The sequence below is a fragment of the Anarrhichthys ocellatus genome, unplaced genomic scaffold (genome assembly GCF_004355925.1).
Source record: "Anarrhichthys ocellatus isolate YVR2014 unplaced genomic scaffold, GSC_Weel_1.0 scaffold58, whole genome shotgun sequence".
Taxonomy (NCBI): Eukaryota; Metazoa; Chordata; class Actinopteri; order Perciformes; family Anarhichadidae; genus Anarrhichthys; species Anarrhichthys ocellatus.
In genome coordinates, this window is record NW_022280088.1 from 613,253 (window position 1) to 635,294 (window position 22,042).

Here is a 22,042-nt window from a genome sequence, read left to right on the forward strand (position 1 = left end):
GTGTGTGTGTGTGTGTGTGTGTGTGTGTGTGTGTGTGTGTGTGTGTGCAGGCACGGTGGAGGAGGACGAAGGAGATGATTTACTATTGAAGTATGTGGATGAGTTCTGGTGGTTCCCCCACATGTGGAGCCACATGCAGCCTCACCTCTTCCACAACGAGTCCTCACTGCTGGAGCAGATGGTCCTCAACAAGGAGTTTGCTCTGGTGAGATGGATGCACTCACACATGCACACGCACGCACACATGCACATACACACATTTATTGCAGCTGTTTATTTCATGGTTGCATTGTTCTTCTTGTGTGTCCTTTTAATTATGCTTGCTTCCCATGATTGCATTTTCTTCAAGGACGTCTTTTTGCCGGTAGTAATTGTTGTAATTGCTGCCACAGCAGATTGCAGAAATGATGTTTGCAGGTCAAAGCGCTGTAATTGTTCTAACACAAAGAATACACTTTTTGTTACATACACTACATTATTTACAGGAAACCAAAATAATTGCTGCCTTGTTTACATTCATTTGTTAGGTTTTTTTCCATCCCCGGCGACATTCCTATACCACAGGGCATAGACACTGTGAACCAGATTATATGTTCTGTGTATTACAGGTGTAGCTTTAAAATGTGTTTTTGTTTCTACAAGCCAATAATATAGCACATTACAATACTGACAGTGAGTGTTTTGCAGAGTACAATATACATCTTTGTTATGTTGATTAAACATAATCAGGGTAGAATTACACTTCCTGCAGAACATATTTGCTCATGAACATATTTATAAGAGGCTGGGTTGGGAAATTTGTTGTTTTTCTGTCAGCATAAGCCATAACCATCATGAACTCATTTTCTACAGTAAAACAAAAAACAAATGAATGTAATTTTCCTGTTGGGAAGTAATACACTTATTTCGATGGGCACACCTGAGACCGGTTTCATCTGACGTCCATAAAGGTCGAGTGCTTTTGTTGCCCTGCGCTGCCTTGTTTTGCTGTGCTACGTTAGTATGTGTGTGAGTGAGTTGAAATGATTTGTATGACCCTGCTGGTGTTGGAGCGCCGTGTCACGCATACAGTACAGTGAGGGGGGGGGGGCTGGTTCATGTTGTTGAAGGTGAATATGATCATAAAGTGTGATCCCTCACCTCTATTGTACACACACACACACACACACATACTCCACTCCCTCATCACCTGACCGCTGATGCTTAGCTTTGACAGTGTGTGTAGGTGTGTGTCAGAGCGAAGGACAACACCATCCGTCTGCAAGATGCACCAAGCAACCATCCACCCTCACTCTCCCACACATACACATGCTCACACAAACTATTTTCAACCTGAAGGCCAGCGTCGTAACAAACACAACACAAACCATGCGCTTCTTCTACAAGGTCAGCCTGCAGGGCTCTGTGTGTTTATGTCCCACCATATCCTTTGTCAGAGTTGTAAATGCGCTATAACTTCTGTTTATGTATATAACCCTCACATACCTGTCTGACTCTGCATATGCATGTTCTCCATTTCCAGGAGCACAGCATCCCAGTGGACATGGGCTACGCCGTGGCCCCTCACCACTCGGGTGTCTACCCGGTTCACCTGCAGCTGTACAAGGCTTGGAGACATGTGTGGAACATCCAGGTGACCAGCACTGAAGAGTACCCCCACCTTAAACCAGCGCGCTACCGCAAGGGCTTCATCCACGACAGCATCATGGTGAGGAGACAACATTGCTAATCACATGTCTGTAAAAAGACAAAGAGTCGCCGCAAGCACACACCCGTCCAAATGTGCTCATGCACATCCATAACTGCACTTTGATCAGTTGACGCGCTTCTGCACAAGCAGATAAATTGATTTACACCTTCAAAACTGGGCATTCATTATTGAAGATCTATTTTCTTTGTTTAGCTGAATGGCTAAAGCTTTCATTTAAAAATACATTCTACAGCAAACACCTCTATTATTATTGAATATGTTTTCTACTATTTTGTTGTTTTGATTTTTCCCATCTTGTTTTTTCTTCTGAAGGGCTAGAGATAGTAACAGTTTAGCTAGCGTTTCCACAGCTGGTTTTCGTGGGTGTCCTTTGATAAAAGTCAGTGCTGGTGCAGTGTGTAGACACATTTTCTAAAATATGTTGGCCTGGCAGGCAAAGCTTAGATGTGTGTGTGTTATCTGACAAAAAAAGGTGAGTCAGGTTAGTCAGTTAAACACGATGAATATCACAATATTTGAAGAAATCCTATATGCGCGACTCTTAACACAACACATTTGGTCATACAGAGGTCATCAATCATACCAACACTCAAAGTGTGGTATGTTGTGTCCTTGCTTCCCGGAAAACTACTTTCTTAAATCAAATAAATGAAATCAAAACCATGGGTCTCTAAATCAAAGCTTAAGAGCAGAATCATTGTCTCTTTAGATTCTTTTATCTTACTTTGAAAAACAGTTTTTTATCTACTGTCTCGTTGTTCAAGTAAGTGTTTGCTGAATAGCAAATTGTGTGCTGATTGTTTTTTGTGGTCTTAAACGGAAAATCAATGATGATTTGCGTGGTGTGTAACCCTGGTGTGTGTCTGTGTTTGTTTGTGTGATATGTATTCTTTGACTTCGTCTCACCACATTTCTGGGTTGATTCAATTTTATTGCCGTCACAAGGTGGCTAAAGATGTTTGCTTTTTTGTGTGTGTGTAAGTCTGTGTGCATTTCTATATTTGTGTATGTGCAGGGTGTATATCGAGGAATAAGGATCTAATAATGTGAGCATTTCATGCTCCAATAAATAATTTATCAGTCACTGTTTGAGACAGCAATAGAATAAAGCTCCCGTCGCCCATTCCACCTAAGCAAATTGTCCTCGTCCCTCTCTCTGTCTCCCCTCCTCCTCCTCCTCCCCTTCATTCACTTGTCAGCCAGGCTCTTTGTCAGTGTGCATAACTGCTCTCTTATTGACAAAAGAGCCAATCACATCTGACACTAAAATTACCAGTCCATGTTGTTCTGCTGTATTTGGGTCTTGAGCAGACAATTTGAACCGACAGCTATGTCAATTTCCTAATCAGTCCTAGACGTCTGCTTTTATTTCTTGACATCTTGTCACAGTCGTAAAAGACAGCCACTTAATCCTACATCCTTTCAATACAATAGCAAGCTGACACTTTGACAGACTGTAATGTGTTATTATACATTACAAATAGTAAGGTATTGAGAAGCATCAGTGAATCACTGAATTAGATAATAAGCCATCGAACAAAACTACATATTCAACATGATACATCGCACAGAAAACAGGATAAGCAAATTGGCAGAAAAAAGAAAATCTCCTTTTAGTTTTATACATGAAAGTTTTTTTTGAAGAAAAGCTGAAGAGGAATAGGCTGAAATACAATGAAATGCCCCCCAAAAAATTCTCTCAAGCTTACCATCAACCCCAATGAGGGATGCAGCTGTTCTCCGAACATTGTTTTTGACACTTTTGTTCTTTTTGTCTTTCAAGTAAAACATCAGATAATAGTTTTTATTGGCTGGAATAAACTTGGAAATTGGAGTTGGAAATGTTGCCAATGCACCAAAATCACATTGGTTGGAGAATAAGGACACATGCAAATCAGATCCATTGTTGAACGCCGGTGATCACGTATAGAGTGAGCTTCCATCAGCTGAGCTTTCCTGGTCTCTCAGCTTTGCCCTGCTCTGGTGCAAGCTATAGATGTTTGGCAAAGAGACCACATGTAACTCTGTTCAGTCCAGTCAGACGTCAATTATTCTCTGAGGAAAGTGTTATGATGAAATGACCTCTAGAAAGCACAGCTGGACATCGGCTCTATGAATTAGAATTAGCCAACACTGGTGGTCTCAGAGGTGTCCAGTATATGCTGCATCGAATTCACTCCCACCTCCAACAGTGTCCCTCGAAAACAATGCAACAGAGTTGCGAAGGAATGTTGTATGTTCTAATTTTTAATTCTCCATATGTTTGCTTTGAAGACTTTTCCACATTACAAAAACAATCTTCATCCTCATCAGGAGCAGATGAAGCTCATGGGATATGAGCGAATGTTCCTGAACAGCTACTAAATGGACCTTGAGACCAGAATTTATTTTCTTCGAAACTCAACTTTTAAGCCAACATGACCGAAAAGTGCTCTGAAAAAACTTGAATGAATTAATAGCAATTGTTGAATATATTTAGAACTAGGAGCAAGGTAAGCAGTGTAGGAAATAGTGAAGAGGCCCATCTCTTGCTTCAAGACATTGTATGCTGCACTGACTAAATAAGGGAGGCTTGGAAAAAGATGATGAATTTGACAGTTGGTTTTTTTGTGATGGTTTGTGTGTGCATACGTGCACATGCATGCAGAATTTAAACGTAAAATAATTTCGCCATAAATTGGCTGGTTAGCTGTTAGATTGTGATAATTCATCTAGACTCCGGACCTAACCTCATAGTTACTCTGGCACATCACTCACAACCTTCCCCTCTGCCCCTTGCTCCATCTTTGTTTGCTCCGAGGAGGACAGGAAGTTGTCTTAAGGCTGTAAAATTGGTGTTTGTGTGTCTCTGTCAGCAGATTGAGAGCCACCCAGTGGACCCACAGTATCCGAACAAATCAGACTGAAATATGGGATTGTGCTGTGAATGTGCGTGTTTGTGTGTGTGTGTGTGTGTGTGTGTGTGTGTGTGTGTGTGTACGTATTTCTTTTTAAAATATACTATATCAGTTTGAGCTATAGCTCTGTGGATAATTGGTTTGGTGAAATAGTGCTGAGTGTCTGTGGCTCTGGTGGCTTCTCACTCTCTCTCTCTCTGTCTCTTTCGTGTGTGTGTGTGTAAGTGTGAACGACTGCAGTGTTTTATAGATAAACCAATATCTGCGCTTCCAGCCTTTACTCTCTATTTCACACAGAGAAGTGCTCCACAAGGAGTTCACAATAAAGACCTTCTTCTTCTCTTCTCTTTTTTTTAGTCAGTTAATGACCTAATGAAAAGGAGATTAATTAATCCGCTGTTAAACACTAGATCCCGCACTCTTTTAGTCTTTTTATGCTTTTATGCTCGGGAACATTATTTTGCTTTATTGTAGCATAGATTAATCTAAATATATATATTTTAAATCAGCCAAAATACTTTTTTACTCACTAACTCTCAGTGGATACTTTGTCTCATCTTGGACAAATGTAAGTATTACAGTTGGGGTAAGCTGTAAAGACTTGATGATTCAGGTATTAAAATATGAAGCCAAAAACCTGTAATTTCAACATGTCATTGCTGTGAAATCAACTGTTGTTGTCACTCTTAAAACCTTGTCCAACCACAACATTGTTAGATTTACAAGTGAGAATCTGAGAAGTTGACATGTGGGACGCTGCTTTCATCAATCAAGGCATGTAACTCACACACGTCGTGGCTGGGTTTCGTGATCAAGGATGCACGGGACACCTGCTCGAGGTGGGATTAAAAGTAATCCATTATCTTCTCCTTCCACAACAACGAGTCCCCAAAATACCAAACAGGTGTGGGTGAGGAATGGTGCCCAGGGAAGACTTAACTTCACCGGTGCATTTCATACACCTGCATGAAAATGAAGGGTCTCTACTACTGTAGGGAAGTAATCTCAGCTGGACCTCTCTTTGGGACTCATAGCTCCATGCACAGCAGTCAATGGTGTGTCCTTGGACAACCCTAATTTGACTCTCATAGATATTTTTCACAGCAAACATGTTGACTTGTCATTACAAGAAAGGCACAGGTGGAGCTAGTAACATTTAATGATGGTTCTATTTTATTTAAGTATCCCAGTAAGCTGTAACTGTGAACCAGCATGCACAATACCAGAGTCCTGCAACTCAAACCCCTAAATGGAGCAGAGACGTCTTTTATGTTATTAATTACACCTGTGCTTTTTATTTTATCAGCTGTGAAAAAAGTGTCTCTTACACTGCAAGAGTTGTGATGTGACTTGAACCATCTGTGGAATTAGCACTAGTTCTTCTTAACAGGTAGCATTACCATATGTTGGATGACACAACACATCAGAATATCCCTGACATGCTCTGCTGTCTGCTCTCATATTTCTCGTGTGGACAACCTTGGCTCTATAGCTGTACATTTCACCCTTACATCTGTCATATTTTATGCTGCTAGCTGAATTATTTGTGTTATTTTAAGTCATGTTGGTACCTAGTTTGTTTGTACTTTGGCCTTGAAATAGGTGAGTGAGCACTCTCAAAGACCTCAAACAGAGATGGCTGTTTAATCACAAATCATTGTATTACAGTAGTTTCATATGCGACTTAAAGGGGAACATTAAAGTGTGTTTACAGATCTTGGGGACTGCATATGTGAAAAAAATAGTAGAAAGCCATTTGTGGCTCCAGGGGGACCTAAGTCAAACCTGATAAATGTGAGCTCTTCTACTACAAGCTTGAAAATGAAAGTGTGTGTGGAGTTAAGGCTCAAGGCTACAACAGCCGCTACTAGCATAACACAGCAAAATCTCCGCCTGTATAAAGGCCTGCTGTGGACGACATGCTCGACTCAGTCCACAGAGCCCTGATGCCCTGCACCAACTGCTGCACAAAACGCTGTTCGCTTGCTTTTTCAAAGTTTCTTAATATTGATTGATATTGAATGTCAGGTTTGCTCTAAATTCAACACTGCACATCAAGAAAACCCGCCAAGAGTAAAGTAGAGAGAATGAACGGTTCTCTCAATATGCAAAAGACACACAGACAGACTGCGTTTCCTTGCTTTATTACTTTTTGCCATATACATGACTTCCTACTGATCGTACTTTTCTTGGTTGACTGTTCTCATAAACTATTTGTTCATTTGCAGAAATGAAATGAAAGCTATTCAAAACTCCTCCTTTTATGTGTATGCGTAGGTGCTGCCCCGCCAGACGTGTGGCTTGTTTACTCACACCATCTACTATAAGGAATACCCTGGTGGACCTAAAGAACTGGACAAAAGCATCCGTGGAGGAGAGTTGTTTCTCACTGTGCTTCTCAACCCAGTGAGTCACAAAACCATACACACATTTAAACACACACACTCTTGCACATGCAAACGGATATACAGAGTGAGAAGCAGCGAGGCCTGTTACTTTCCGTTTTGATTTTTGCACCTTAAAGAGGCCCAGCTGGGTTTTCCGCTCACTCTGTAAAGGTAACTTCCTCTGTCTGGCTCATTCTTTTTCATGTTTGCCTTGTGTGTGTGTGTGTGTGTGTGTGTGTGTGTGTGTGTTTGTGTGTGTGTGTGTGTCTCTCTCTCTCTCTCTTTTCCTGTCAGGGGCTGCTTCTTACTGTGGAGCTGTGTTCATCTCCCCACTTTAAATTAGGTCACACCACAGGGGGAGTTGCTGTCACACAGACACAGACAGACACAGACACACACAAGCACACACACACATCCTACCCCTCTTACTTACCCCCACTGTGTATGTCAGCTCATGTCATTTTGTTTTGAATTAAGTAAAAAAATTAGGTTTTGGTGGCATCCAAGTTGTTCGCACACGTGCTTGTAAGCACATGCATGCACACAGTTAACTGTAGGCAGAGAAATTCCCAGGAATTATCTCCAAACAACTTCCTTTGACTCATACCATGCACATGCTCAAACATACACAGAGAGAGACCAGCAGGCTGTATTGAAGTGTCAGGTGGGGGATTGCTGAACTAGAGGAGCTGTCAGAACTCCGCGAACATCACAGAGTCAAGTGCAGCTACGCACAACAACCCAATCTAGTTCTTTCTTCCCATTCACCTTCTTCTTCTTCTTCTTCTTCTTCTTCTTCTACTTTGTGTCTGCCAATCTTTACTGTTTTTATGACTCTGCAAGTCAGTGCATCCCTGTTCCGTCCTCAGTTTTCATTGTCTTAAAATGATAATGATACATGACAAATATACAGTATAAGCTTGTTATCAGGTTGTATACATTAAAACAAAAACTCTCATAATTGCTTTATTTTGCTGCTCTAAACTTCTCTGTATCAGGTAGCACTTTTTAGGAAAGAAAGGCCTTTGGTAAGAATAAAGAGAAGTGTTTTACATTTCCTGCAGAAGGGTCCATGAAAAAAAGAGACAAAGAACTAGATGGTTTGCATCGGGTAAAAAACTAGAGGTAGCGTAATTGTATGAACATAAGAAGGGAAAGTGCAGCCAATGATTAGTCACCTGTGCCTATACAAGTCTTTTCATGACCAATTTAAACATTGCATGAATTGTTAGAGGGACTAATAACTATGTGACCTTTAAATCTCTGCAGTAGTTAGACTGAGCAGCACAAGTAAACAAACTATGTGTTGTTGAGGAAGACCAGTAGTATAGCTTTGGATTGAAGATAACTTCCTGGATTGCCTTGTAAAGAGACATTGTTATAGGAAAATAAATTGTTAGTTAAACACTGAAAAGTTGAAACTCTATGGAGAGAGAATTGTTATACATTATATTGAAAGGTTATTAAGGAAGTCCAACACATTGCAGTAATTATGATACAAAGGGTGACTCCTTACTCACATACTGTAATTGTGTTGCTGCTTGAAGAACAAAGGACCTAATAATGCTTTTTGCTCACATCACCGGTGATGTCATCTCAAGATGAGCTCACAAACCAAGAGGGATGCCTCTGCACACTCACTGCAACTCCCTGCCCTCTGTCTTTTGCTCACACACACACACACACGCACGCACACACACATACAGGGTTTGACATTCTTACTGAAAGACAGAGGCTAATTACATTGTTTCCTCTGTTTCCATAATCTTTTGTCCTTCTCTTTCACTTCCTTCTTTTTTAATCAGTGTAATAAGAGATGAAACTCTCCTCTTGTTGTGTGTCTTAATGAGGAGAACTATTCTGCCATGACGTTAGTCCACCCACACATGCACACATGCTCCAACATACGTAAAGACTGATGATTTATTTTTGCTTCTCCCTGCTATGTTTCCATTTGCAGACGCATATGCTTTCATTAGTGTGTGCACTTTGTGTGTATAATCAATAGTGTTTGGTAGCTCACTGCTTTAGTCCCCGGGGGTTTCCTATTGTTTGATGATCTGCACATTGATAACATTGTCACTTCCCATTCAGCGAATTTAAATCACATTTGCCCTGTGGTGGCAGTTCACCACTGACAACAGCCAACATATTGAATGTGTGCGTGTACGCGTGTGCGTGCATTAACTGTATGTGTGTGCGCGCGTTTGTGCATGTGTCCATGTGCGTTAGGATACTTTTGCATCATTCCGGGCTGCATCAGCGATCATTGAGCTCCCCGTCTCGCATAAGCTCGACAATCGATTGGACGACCTAGACTCTGCAAACAGCCAATAGGGCACAAGTCATTCCCCGATAAATGGCCGCAGAGATGGTGAGAGAGGGCTGAGAGAGAGGAGAGAGGGAGGACAAGAAGACATGGAGGGGGGAGAGTCAGGGAGAGAAGGGTGAGAAGGTGGCAGACAGACTGAGATTTAATTTTCAGGTCACGGCATCTTGTGTCACTTGAGAATCCAGACACATACAGGGAGGAAGTGATGCACATACAGCCACACACACACAAACACACACCCGTGCATATGTTTGTGTGTCAGCATCCAAATATCTGCGTATGTGTGCATGTGTATTTTTGTACAAATGAGTGTATAGCTGACATAAGCAGAGCTGTAGACGTATATCAGGGCTGACATTTAACGCTTAGCTCTACCACTAAGCTTATTAGCCATATCAGCACAATCTCCCTTCCTCCTAGCCTTCTGTTTTACCCAGTGCTCACCCGCACGCCTCTCACCTCTCCTCCAACTCTTTCTGTCTGTAATTTTCTCTATTTTAACAACTTATTCAGGAGGACTTTCACACTTTTTGTCTCATTTCCACTCCTTTCTTCCCTTTATCCAGAATCCTGCTGATTGCTACTGAAGGCTTTGGCAGCTCGTCAACACATACAGCCACTCTCTAACACACACAAACACACTCTCTCACACAAACACACACACGCGCATCCAAAAGTAGAAATTACAAAGTGAGAGTAAAGCAGTGGAAGTTGGCAGAATGGAAAGGGGCAGAAGATGTTGACTGGAGCAGGCAGAATAAATTGAATCGCAGAGACACTGCAAGAGCAAGAAGGGGAGAGAGGACGATGATGGTGAAGGGGAAACCGAGAGGGAGGGGGGGGATGTAGGCTTCTTTTTAGTAGCAATTCAATCAGGGAGAAAATGTATATGGAACTAAGTGCTATGTAATGGGAAACAGGCTACCTCAGCTACACATTGAAGGAGAGAGAAAGCAGCAGAGAAGGCAGAGCAGAAAGAGAGTGAGAGTTGTAGGCATGCATGAAAGGATGGATGGATAGATAGAGGGATAGAGAGATAGATTTAAAAAATGGATAGAGTGGAAATAAATCCAACCTCATTTAAAACATGTAATTTCCTCAAAAATGCAATCATGTTACACTGGATTGGAGCATGTCACAAACTCAAATACATGGCTGGCGTTCTCTTAATCTTCCAAGACATGGCATATGTGTGCGTGTGTGTGTGAGACTGTTTGTGTGGCTGTGGGTTCATGTGTGCACAAGGATTTTGAAGAACATCACTCCATGTTGGACTGACATGCTTCATCAGAGCATCTAGGTCAGCATGAGATCGGAGAGAGTAGACGAAAAAATAATACACAAAGTGACTTTTTTGCAGAAAACGAGAGCGTGAGAACAAGACTTTAAAAGCATGAGAGAAGAGGGAGGAAATGAAGCTGCATAGGAGCAATGACAAGGGGAACAGCTTAAAAGAGGGAAGCTGCAGGGTTGGGCTCATTTCTCTCATTTTTACACTTCCCTCCCAGTCCAGATCCAAGTATGATTTGAGCCCAATTCTGGTGTTAAATTATTAGCGCTGTATTCTTTATTAAAGGCACATAAGGGACTCAAAGCAATCCAATATTCAGGAAATGAGACGTGGCACCAGATGCAGAGAAAAGGTTTATGTGGTTCAGTTAATTGAATTCTTACCCACAGCGAGTTCTTCGACCAAAAGGGATTGGGGCTTGCACTGTGTCGGGAGAATAACACTCTCTCAAGTGGCTTTTTTTTTTTTTTAATTCAGACTCACCTGCCAAGGTTACCCACCCCCCCCTACACACACACACACTCTGTACTTTGCTTTCTCTTTTCCTGCAGTTCTCCAATTACAAACACAAATCATCTTCTCTCTCCCCCATTGTTTAATTTGGCAGTCAGTGCTTAAGCTCCATAATGAATGTTTCCATGTTCAATAACAACCAGATTCTCTATCTCTCTCTCTCTCAATCTGTCTCTCTCTCTCTTACTCTCTCTCTCTGTCTTTCATGCACACACACCCGCACATAAACCGCACACGCATACACACACGTACTGGGCCAGATTTCATAGGCTATTCAGTGGTTTGAAAGGAACATAAATCACTTTTTGATCACTTTGCCTGCTTTTAAAAAAGCACAAAACAACACAAGAAGGGAGAGGTGGGACACATTGAACTGGTTAATGGTTTATTTCATAGTTTATTTACTCAGGTCAGATTTGTCTGCATTCACTGTGTATCCGTCTAAAACCTTTTCATTTTACAATATTCACCCCCACCCAAACCACTTCAGTGTGCTGTGGGAAATATCCTGTCTCAATCCTAAATGTGAATAGATGTTTCCGGTGAGACGCTGTCGAATTTAATATTACACGTTTCAAAGAGCAGTACTCCAATTTCTCTATGCATGCTTGGAAGAGAGACGTTCTTAGTTTTTGACATTACGAGAGAGGAGGAGTAAGCAAACATTTATTTCTGCCGTGTGTTTCTGTTGTTCCGAGTTGACTGCATGTTGGTGATGCCTTGACAGTGGTTCCACATTGTTGCCCTTACATCAACCAGATTGATGTGAAGCAGGCACGGCTGGATGGTGCACTGCTGGTTTGCTTAAAGTGAGCACAAGAAACAAAGGCCGTGGCAGATGCACACACTTGTGCTGGAATACACAAACACACAAATGCATGAACAATTATGCTGACACACACACGAAAAATGACTCCGACATGCACACTCTTGCACCTCTGTCTGTGTTGCATTCTTTGTCACAGAGACACACACAACTAGCCACACACATCTGGTTCCTCTTTCTCCCTCCCACAGTATCTCACACACACACACACACGCACACACACATCAGTATTCGGGGGCGATCAGTATTCTGAACAGCTTCCCGGGTCGGCCGGACGCTGATCCATCAAACCCCGACACTGTGTCGCTTTGTATCTGCGGCAACCTTCAGCATTAAAGAGGAGAACCGACAGTCCTCTGTCACCAGGAAATTCACTCTCTATGTTTGTGTGTGTCTTTCTATATATGTCTGTTCACATTCAGAGACATTCTCCCAAATATCCCACTATCATTCATGCACACACTGAAGGACACGCACATGCTCACACCCACCAAATAATTCATATCTTAATGGCCGATGTTACCGTTTCATCCAGACACTTCACGTTCCCAAGCTCCCTCCAATCACAAAAGAAGTGTGTGTGTGTGTGTGTGCATGCATTTGTCTGTAGCAGCTATCTTAGCTTGTCTCTTTGATCAGCCTATAAAAGCAGTGAGGTGTGGACAGATAGCCTGGACCAACACACTATCGCTCCTTCACTCCCTATGAGTGACTCCTTCTCCATCACACACATTAGCCGTCATGAACACACACCGATACACTCGAAAACACTTTCCCGCGTGTAGCTGCATCTCTCCCATCACCCAGTGGCTGAGGAGTATTCTGCTGCCTCTTCAGCTTTATCTATCAGGAGTGGTGAATACATCGGCTTCAGTTTATCTGTTTTCCTCTTTCTACTTGAAACTGTATTTCGGTGAAAGTGTATGTATAATCTTACATAACGAAAGTGAGTGTGTCTCTTTCCAAAGTGATGGCAAATATTGATACACGGTGGACAGCTGCTCTGTTAGTGACGTTAAAACTATCACACACTGAGAAATAATCCGTTTGCTTCCCACTGCAGTCATAACAACATTGATTCGATTTACTGCGCTGCCTCAGTTTTTCCCAAACACGGGAACTTGGGAAATGAGATTTTGACTTTATCTCAATTTTGCACAATACAATATATATGTATTTCCTTCTCTTCACTACTCTCCCTTTTCCTCTCTACCCCTCTACTCTGTCTCTGTTTCCCCTTCTTAGATCAGTATATTCATGACCCACTTGTCTAACTATGGCAATGATCGACTGGGCCTTTACACATTCGTCCACCTGGCCTCCTTCCTTCGCTCGTGGACAAACATGAAACTCCACACACTCCCACCCCTGCAGCTTGCACACAAGTACTTCCAGCTTTTTCCCGAACAAAGGAACCCGCTCTGGCAGGTGTGTTTGCATGGATATTTGCCCACATGTATGGGTTTGTGTGTTTCTGCATTCCTGTGTAAAAATATTCTTTTATGTGGATTTAATGAGAGTTAATTTTCCATTATGCTAACTTTGTGTCAAAAGCCTGGAAAAAAATGGAAAGATGGACTATTTAACTGGTATTTACCCTTGTGTATTAGATAAAAAAGCAATTTAGAATTTTTCTTAGCACAAGGGAAATATAAAAAATAAAAAAGGGAATTAATATACAAAGATGGATATAATTTATCAACAATGGTGGAAATTATTGTCCAACAGAGTCTGACACAAACAACAAACCATAGAGGTACCAATATACTACAAATCTATATTATTTTACAAAATGAGAAACAACAAAAAAAAGGAAACAATCTGCAAGCAAGAGCAAGGTAAGAGACAATAAAATAGCAAGGACTGAAATATAGATACACGATCACAGTTATAGAGGGAGTACTGCCATTCCGCTTACAAGTATGAATATGACATTTGCCTAAAATAATAACAAGGTTACCGGTGTCAGAAATTATGCATCCAAGTTGTCCATGAAATAAAACATATAATTTTAAGCAAATGACGGAACCATTTTTAACAACAGCCACCTATGAATATCAGACCAATGTTGTGTATGAACATTTCAAAAATAAATGGCCAATGGTTTCAGCTTCTGAAGAACACGACATGCAAGGTTCCACTTCAAATTTATATCTTTTGTGAAACACTATAGGGTAGATTGCTGATACTATTTTCAAAATAATTAATATGACTTTATGAGAAATAGGACATGATATAGATCAAAGGAAAAGGACTGTCCCCTTAAAGTGACCTCTACATCCTGTACAGAGCATGAGTTAAAGTCCCCAAAATTAGTTTTTAAAACCAGACAAACTGTTTTGTATCCAACAAATTGACATCACCAACTTTTAGAGAAGGTAAGGAAGGTGTAATCAAAGAAAACTGCATACTGCTTTGTATAAATCGAGGTAAAGGAATGTCATACTTATTTCGTAAAACAGTAATTTAATATTTGATGGTAACATCTTAAAAAGATAAAAAGGTTCCATCTGAATTCAATAAATCATAGACGCATTTTAAACCATTGTCATACCAATCAGCTTTAAAAATGGATTTTCTCTTTATGATAGGAATTTTGTTGTAGACAATACAGGTCTGAGCATATATATGATTGTAAAGTTGTTCAAGTAGCTCTTTAAAAAACTTTTATAGTATTGTTTGAAAAATGATATGATGCATTATTTTTTCTGTCTTGGTGTCTTGTAAGTCCATGCTCACTGCTAGTTGTATGCATGACACACCAACAACAACCTCATTGAGTCATTAAAGTTAGTAAATCCTGTATGTACTGAAGGTATATGGGCATGTGTGTTTTTATGTTGTATGTGTACATCATTACTTGAATCACTAATTGTTTGTCTATGCCTTTTGTAGAACCCATGCGATGACAAACGACATAAAGACATCTGGTCTAAAGAGAAAACCTGTGACAGGTTACCCAAGTTTATGGTCATAGGCCCACAGAAAACAGGTAAGCTACACACAAACACAAACTCAGACATGCACATACAACAGAGAGCCTCCTTTACTGTGCCCAGGTGTCTATAGATCCTCAACATCAGAGCCCATTCATTCAATCCCCCTAGCTCCTTTAGTCTTGTCAGAGCCAGACAAAGGAGGAGGCCCTTGCCTCCTTTCTTCCACCCAGCTACCACCCTCTCCTTTTCTGAATGTCTCTCTCAAAGAGAAAAAAAGATCAGATTATTAAAAATAATGGGCCATTCTACCGAATTGGTTCATAGTCAGGTTGGAAATATTTGAAAATTTTGTATGTTTTATTCCCAAAACTTTGTCCGTATTGTACCATATCTAGTAAAAGAACCGTCAATTTTTATATTGTATTTTCAGACTGTGTTGGAATGTTTTTCCTCTCCCAAAAATTGTCACTACCGAAACATAGTAATACACTATAGTAAAAAAGTATTATTATTAACCTTTTAAGATTGTGTTTCCTTCCCTTCTCTGAAGAGTATTTTTACAAATATTTATTGAAGGTTTTCACAATTAAATCAATAAAAATGACATTTGTACCAAATTTCTAAGTTCAATTTATACAATTCATCAAAATCGAAATGCTATATTTCTTTGTAAAATGCATAATACTGATCATATTGATTCCAGAGTTGATGATTGATACAATTGAACATACATTAAACCAATGAGTATCATAACATTTTAGTTGATAACTCAATGTACTTTATTTTTTACAAAACATCCAGTGTTTCGGTAGTGACTGCACTGTTTCGGTTGTGACCACAGCATTTTGTTTGCAAGGTTGTATCATATTAATCTTAACTCATAACATGCCTTAGGTTGGGAATAGTACAAACACAAATGTTTTGTGGTCAATAGAATAATTTTATTTTTGAAGACATAACAATTGTTCATCCAGAACCATTTAAAGTACAAACATTACTTATCAATGGAAAATTACCCAAGTGGGTTCAGTAAAAGAGAAAACATTGACAAATAACTGATATTATGTTGTACTGTATGTTTAAGGGGGTTCGGTGTCAGACACCATCACAAATCCATTCACGAATTTAGTTTTTCACATCGTGCGGTGAACACTCTTGGGCTTATCTGGACATGCCTCTGTGTGGCGTTTTCTGGTGGAGGGATGACGATGGTGACGACCTTGTCCACTGTGTACCAGATCTTGTCCTCTAGTCGCGGTCAATAAAAGCGGTTTCGCCCAATGTTGTGCATGACTTTGACCTCAAGGGCAGACAGATAACGGGTAAAATAAAAGGACATTGGGAGATATGATAAGTATTGCTTGTATTGGAATCTTATAAGACTATGAAATAAAGTTTGATTCAAAGGGAATGGGAATATGAGAACGAAAGATGGCCAAGTGAGAATGAATGGAAAGAGATACTTTACCATATGTTTCGGTAGTGACTGTTTCGGTAGTGACAATTCTAGCTAACTTTGAGCATAACTAAAGAATGATAGCAAGCGGATGGCTAGCATACACGTATTTGAAGAGGTGTACACACATAAAAACATAATACTTTGCATTAAACCCCAAAAAGTTTACTTAATTGAAGAGAATATGTGTTCGGTAGTGACAATTCTTAAGGTTACACGCCAATTTTCAGATTTTGGAACACATTTATATCAAAAGTATGGGATTTAGCTACTTACCATTCAGCCATGAGGGACAGGGATGCAGTGTCACTGCCTGGTCAAAAATGCAGGGGTGTGGCTAAAAACCAGGCTCAGCCAATGGACTAAAACTCTTGTGTTTCGGTAGTGACATGAAAACTGGGGACATGATTTTTTGGGTATAGTTTTTTAATTTTAAAATTAAACCCACAATAAATCTAAATCTTACAACTTCTGTTTAAACTTAATCATAAAGATCTTTGAAATTACACCATTGAACAAAATCTAAAAATTGTTTTAAGTGTTATTTACAGAAATTGAAATTTAGATGTTAGGGTTGGGGACAGCTACTTCCCAATATAAAGTACCCTATAAATGATGATTTTGTATATATTTAGCTTATCACTATCTAATTTAATGCCTTGGGTTTAAATATCTATGTCTGAATACTTAATTGTTTTGTTAAATATTTTTTCTTGTTGTGGGACCGCACTTTGAACGAATTCGGTAGAATGGCCCATACACTGGCTTCGTGTGATCACAGGAATTGTAATTGCTGGTGTTTGATGTGAGAGGTGAGGAGGTCCCGTAATGCTGCTGATTAACCAGGTGATAATTTTCTAATGGGGTCACTATAGCAACATTAGCAGTCCGACAACAACCACAGTTCAATCAATTCTCATTTTATTGCAGGGTATGCCTCACATGACAGACATGTTAGAGCAAATGGAAAAACAGGGTCAGGGGGGATGTAGCAGGATGCGTGGGAGTAAGTTTTAGGGGACCGGGGTGAAAAGGGAGCTGCTGAGGGTGAAACAGAGGGCGCGACCAAAGCCCCAGGTGCTGATTGGTGTCAAATGGTTTTTGAATCATTTGATAGGGAGGCCTGTGGTCATTGCACACATAGTGTATTCTCAGCAAGATATAAATCTTGCGGAGGGTAAAATCATCCAGTATGGATCAGTGGATGACAACTCTCACACGTACTGACGGACACACACATACACACACACACACACAGACTACTCTCTGCAGAGCTGCATTAACAAGCCGGTTATGAATTATACCCTTTCTTCCAGGAACGACAGCACTTTATCTCTTCCTACTCATGCATCCCTCCATCTCCAGTAACTTCCCCAGTCCAAAGACGTATGAGGAGGTCCAGTTCTTCAACACCAATAACTACCACAAAGGAATTGACTGGTAAGAACACAAACACACACACACACACACACACACACACACACACACACACACACACATCCTATTAAACTTATCATTCTCTCTCTGGGCCTTTTTATTAGTCAAAACTTAAGGCGAAAAGACATATTATAAACAACCCTTATCCATTTTGCAAGGTTGTTGTAGATGTCAATGTGTCTTGCAGACTTCAATGATACATTAAGGAGTTCCAAGCAGTTTAAAAACATCTTCAAAATGGTCTTTTAAGTCTGCAAACATAAGCCAACAGACATATGGATGCCTAAATTGACCCATAAATGGGTTACTTAGCTGACAGATACACAGCTGGTGCAGTATCCGAAGTCATCCAGAAAAGACTTATCTCTGAAAATGTGTCATAAAACACTGTTCAAATTATATTGTCAAGTTTATTTTAGGCTCCCTGTCTAAGCACATATTAATGCCATAACTTTGAGACTGTATCTGACTTTGTAAAGGTTTAGCACACTACACTACGGGTGACTGAGTTTGCAGAAATGCTGTGCTGCCTGTGTAAGAGTTGGTGGCCTCAGTGTGTGTGTATGTGCATTTGCATGGTATTTGCAGGTACATGGAGTTTTTCCCCGTGCCCTCTAATGTTAGCACGGACTTCCTGTTTGAGAAGAGTGCGAACTACTTCCCCTCAGAGGAGTCCCCGCGTCGAGCTGCTGCCCTGCTGCCCAAGGCAAAGATCATCACCCTGCTCATCAACCCTTCTGATAGGGCCTACAGCTGGTATCAGGTACATACACAAACACACAGAATATACTGTATTAGATCCCAGTGCACATGTGTTATTTTTTAACTCTATTCAGCGGCCTGCTTCATCATATGACGTGCTTCGTCTCTGTATTGACTTTAATTGGATTCTGTGTCCAAGATTGAGTTTGGAGTGGGATTCCTCACTGTGACTATGGAGTTAATGAGCCTGATTTTTCCATACGTCTCAGTGTGTCACAAGATCCTGAAATCTTCCGCTCAAGTCCGTTTCATTAATGAGACATGAATGTCAACAACGTGCCAGCTCAAATGTCATTGTCGACAATAAAAAATAGTCTCTCGTGCAAAGTTGTAAATATATTACTTGACGTTTAAGACAAGCAATGAGATCCATTGTACATTTAGAGTGGTTCTTTATGTGGCTGTATCTGCTACCCTTCGCAGCATCAAAGAGCTCACGAGGACCACGCAGCCCTGCGGTTCACCTTCTATGATGTCATCAGTGCAAGAGCGGGAGCACCGGCCGAGCTCCGCTCCCTGCAGAGCCGCTGTCTCATCCCCGGTCTCTACTCCTCACACCTAGAAAGGTGGCTTACTTACTACCCTGCTAACCAGGTACGCACAGGCACAGACCCAGATGCACTCCGTTGCGCTCTAATACCAAACTCATGCACAAATAACACAGTATGTAATGTAAAAGCCTTGTATTGGTTCTGTAAAATGATATTTGTTGTTGACACATTTGGAAGAAAGGGAATGAAATATTTCAGATATGACATTCACTGATTTTTTTCTGTGATGGGAACTAGTAACACTTTGTTCATTGCCTGAAGAAATTAGTTGAAAAACTTCACGAAAAAGAGTAAAGTAATATGTTACAGCTGCTTTCAGAGTTCTGTTTTCCAGCATTTGTAGCGATCATAAAAGTGGATCAAATTGTACTAAAGAAGCTGCTCCCATGCTTTTCACAAACAACTTAGTTAATAGTACCCAGTGTTACAGTATGAATGTATCTGTGTGTAGGTGATGATCATAGATGGCCATCAGCTGAGAACTGACCCTGCAGCAGTGATGGATGAAGTGCAGAAGTTCCTGGGAGTCACTCCTCACCTCAACTACTCCCAGGCCCTTACGTAAGTCTCTCTTGCTTTCTCTCTTACGCCTCCTCCATCCCTGGCGTTCCTGGGTAAGGAGCCTTTCTCCTGGCCTGCACCGTGATAGAACTTTTAGTACAGATTCAAGCTGTAACAACACTCCAAACCCAAATCTGTGTGAAGCCTGACATCTATTGGTGAAGAGTGGGACACTAAGCTGGTCATCTCCAATTTGCCAGTCTTTGGTGCCAGGTGGTGTCATTCTCTAAAAACTACAACAGGCAGTGACATCACCTGGCATCAAAGATCAGCCAATAGCATATGGTCAATTCACAGCTTGCTGTGAGCTGTTACATTTATTCCTTTACTCAAATTGAGGTTTGGACTATTGTCAAGGGGCAAATTGTATGTAGTAGTATGTGGTCCCAATAGAGAGAGCAAAGAGGATATAGATACAAGACGAAAAAGAGATGATGAGGCAAAAAAGAGAAAATAAACATCGTGGAATTTTGTATACACCTTTAAGTATAGAGGACATGGCAGAAGTTCTTCGGTATAATTGCAAATTAAGGTTACGGTTGTAAAAAGGAGTAATTTATAAGTGTCAAAAAACGTAGCAGGTAATTTTGTGTAACGTGTAACGACTCGGAAAGCCGTATTTATTCTAATTGCCGGTCATGAATGATAGACACTTACATCTCCTGACACTCATATTCTAGGCATCACTTCCAAACATATTAGGAATATTAACATTTGATTACATTGCTTGTACAATTTTGAAGTCCATAAATAATGTTTTTATTACATATACACAAGCAGCAATAAAAAATTGATGCCTGTTCTTGCCAAAAGACAGTTGAGTGGTGAAGTCTCAGCCCCCTGAGCCGCTGGCCAGGGATCAAATCCCAACAGAGCGTTGACTGTCTCACTTACACTGCCTGCCTGTCTGCATTACATCTCTCTGAATAAATAAAACGAAAACGTTGGTGCACTGCACACTGTCAATCCGAAAGAACTAAAACAGCAAATACACCAGTAACCTAAGTAAATAAGTAAAGCAACTTCTACAGTAAGAACTAAATATAGACATTGCATTATTTGACAACAGATAAAAAAAGTCAGGCGAAAAGGGAGAAACAACGTTTTTTATTGTAAAGCGAAATATGATGTAGCCTAGAATATATGCATATCCACCAAATTTGCTTTGGCCTCTTGATGCTCTCAACTCATTCTCCATTAGAGATGTTTCATGTGACCTTCAAGTTTGGTAGGAGTGGTAGCTGCTTCATTCATCTTGAGCACCACTCATCAGAATGCATCTGCTTGCAAGCCCTCAAATCACCAGACAGGGACATCTGGAATATGTAGCTCAGATTGGGACAGAGAGTGCCTCTGTCTTGAATCACAAGCCCGCATGCATACAAATAATGTGTGAAGAGATGCATTTTGACAGAATAATAAAGCAGTTGTGTGTGTGTGATTTTTGGGTGAAGACAGAGTTACACAAAAGCCTAATCTTTCTTTTCAACTTCTCATTCTTTTGACATGGCAGCGGTCTGGCAGATCCTCAACACTGGAGTCTATTTATTTAATCCCTTTCTTTTCTTCCTCCTGTTCTGTCAGAGGAAAACTGAAGGAGAACCACTTAACTATTTTTTTCTCTTTTATTCACCCACTGATGCATGCGGATAAAGAACAATATTTGCATCTTTCAGTCACATCAACATTAGCCTTTACACTCTGACTGCCAAATAGCAGTTGACAGTAATGTATATCTTTATATCTTCTTTAGACGTACATTGTACTACTATATTACAAAAGCAAGGTGTATTAATGTATACATGCATAGACATTTTCAAAGAAATCTACAGTATGTAGGAGATAAACATGCATACAAATAAACAGTACTTGTGCAGGCATACCCATACATACCTCATATGCAAATATACACTCAAATATGCTTATACAGTATATGTGCAGACATAAATATACAGTATATACATGTCTATGTATTCATGCATATACACAGGTCAACAAGCATGTATATACTAGGGTTCTTTGCTTTGAAAGTCACCTACCATTTCCTCACCTTTTGATAGGTTGTCACATAACCTGCTGCTGGGGTGCAACAGTGTTTGCACAATGCTAATTTGAGAGGCAAGTTGGCTTCACAAGGGAGACTCATCGAGCCAATATAGGAACGTTATAGAGACATCAAATGTATTGAAATATTTCTCTCTCACATTTATGTATTTTTTTTACATTTAGTAATGAACTGAAGTACCATCTTAGGGCACATACAGAGCATGTACATCTCCAAGTGATTAACCGTTATCTTTCTTATCTCCTTGTTATTATCTCTCTTTGGGAGCCATGTTTTCTGATGTCTGCTCTTTTAATTACTGAATTGATCTGGTC

General features: G+C 40.4%; 1 protein-coding gene across 2 annotated transcripts in view; it reads left to right on the top strand.

Annotated features, from left to right (window-relative positions):
* ndst3 (N-deacetylase/N-sulfotransferase (heparan glucosaminyl) 3) overlaps positions 1 to 22,042 on the top strand; it is a 41,710-nt gene that overhangs the window by 13,394 nt on the left and 6,274 nt on the right. For both annotated transcript variants that reach the window (XM_031871389.1, XM_031871390.1), the window contains exons 4-12: positions 51 to 205; positions 1,523 to 1,708; positions 6,886 to 7,014; positions 13,203 to 13,385; positions 14,853 to 14,949; positions 17,669 to 17,792; positions 18,378 to 18,552; positions 18,975 to 19,145; positions 19,554 to 19,663. In XM_031871389.1, the coding sequence (XP_031727249.1) occupies positions 51 to 205; positions 1,523 to 1,708; positions 6,886 to 7,014; positions 13,203 to 13,385; positions 14,853 to 14,949; positions 17,669 to 17,792; positions 18,378 to 18,552; positions 18,975 to 19,145; positions 19,554 to 19,663 (1,330 nt within the window). The remainder of the gene's footprint in view (positions 1 to 50; positions 206 to 1,522; positions 1,709 to 6,885; positions 7,015 to 13,202; positions 13,386 to 14,852; positions 14,950 to 17,668; positions 17,793 to 18,377; positions 18,553 to 18,974; positions 19,146 to 19,553; positions 19,664 to 22,042) is intronic.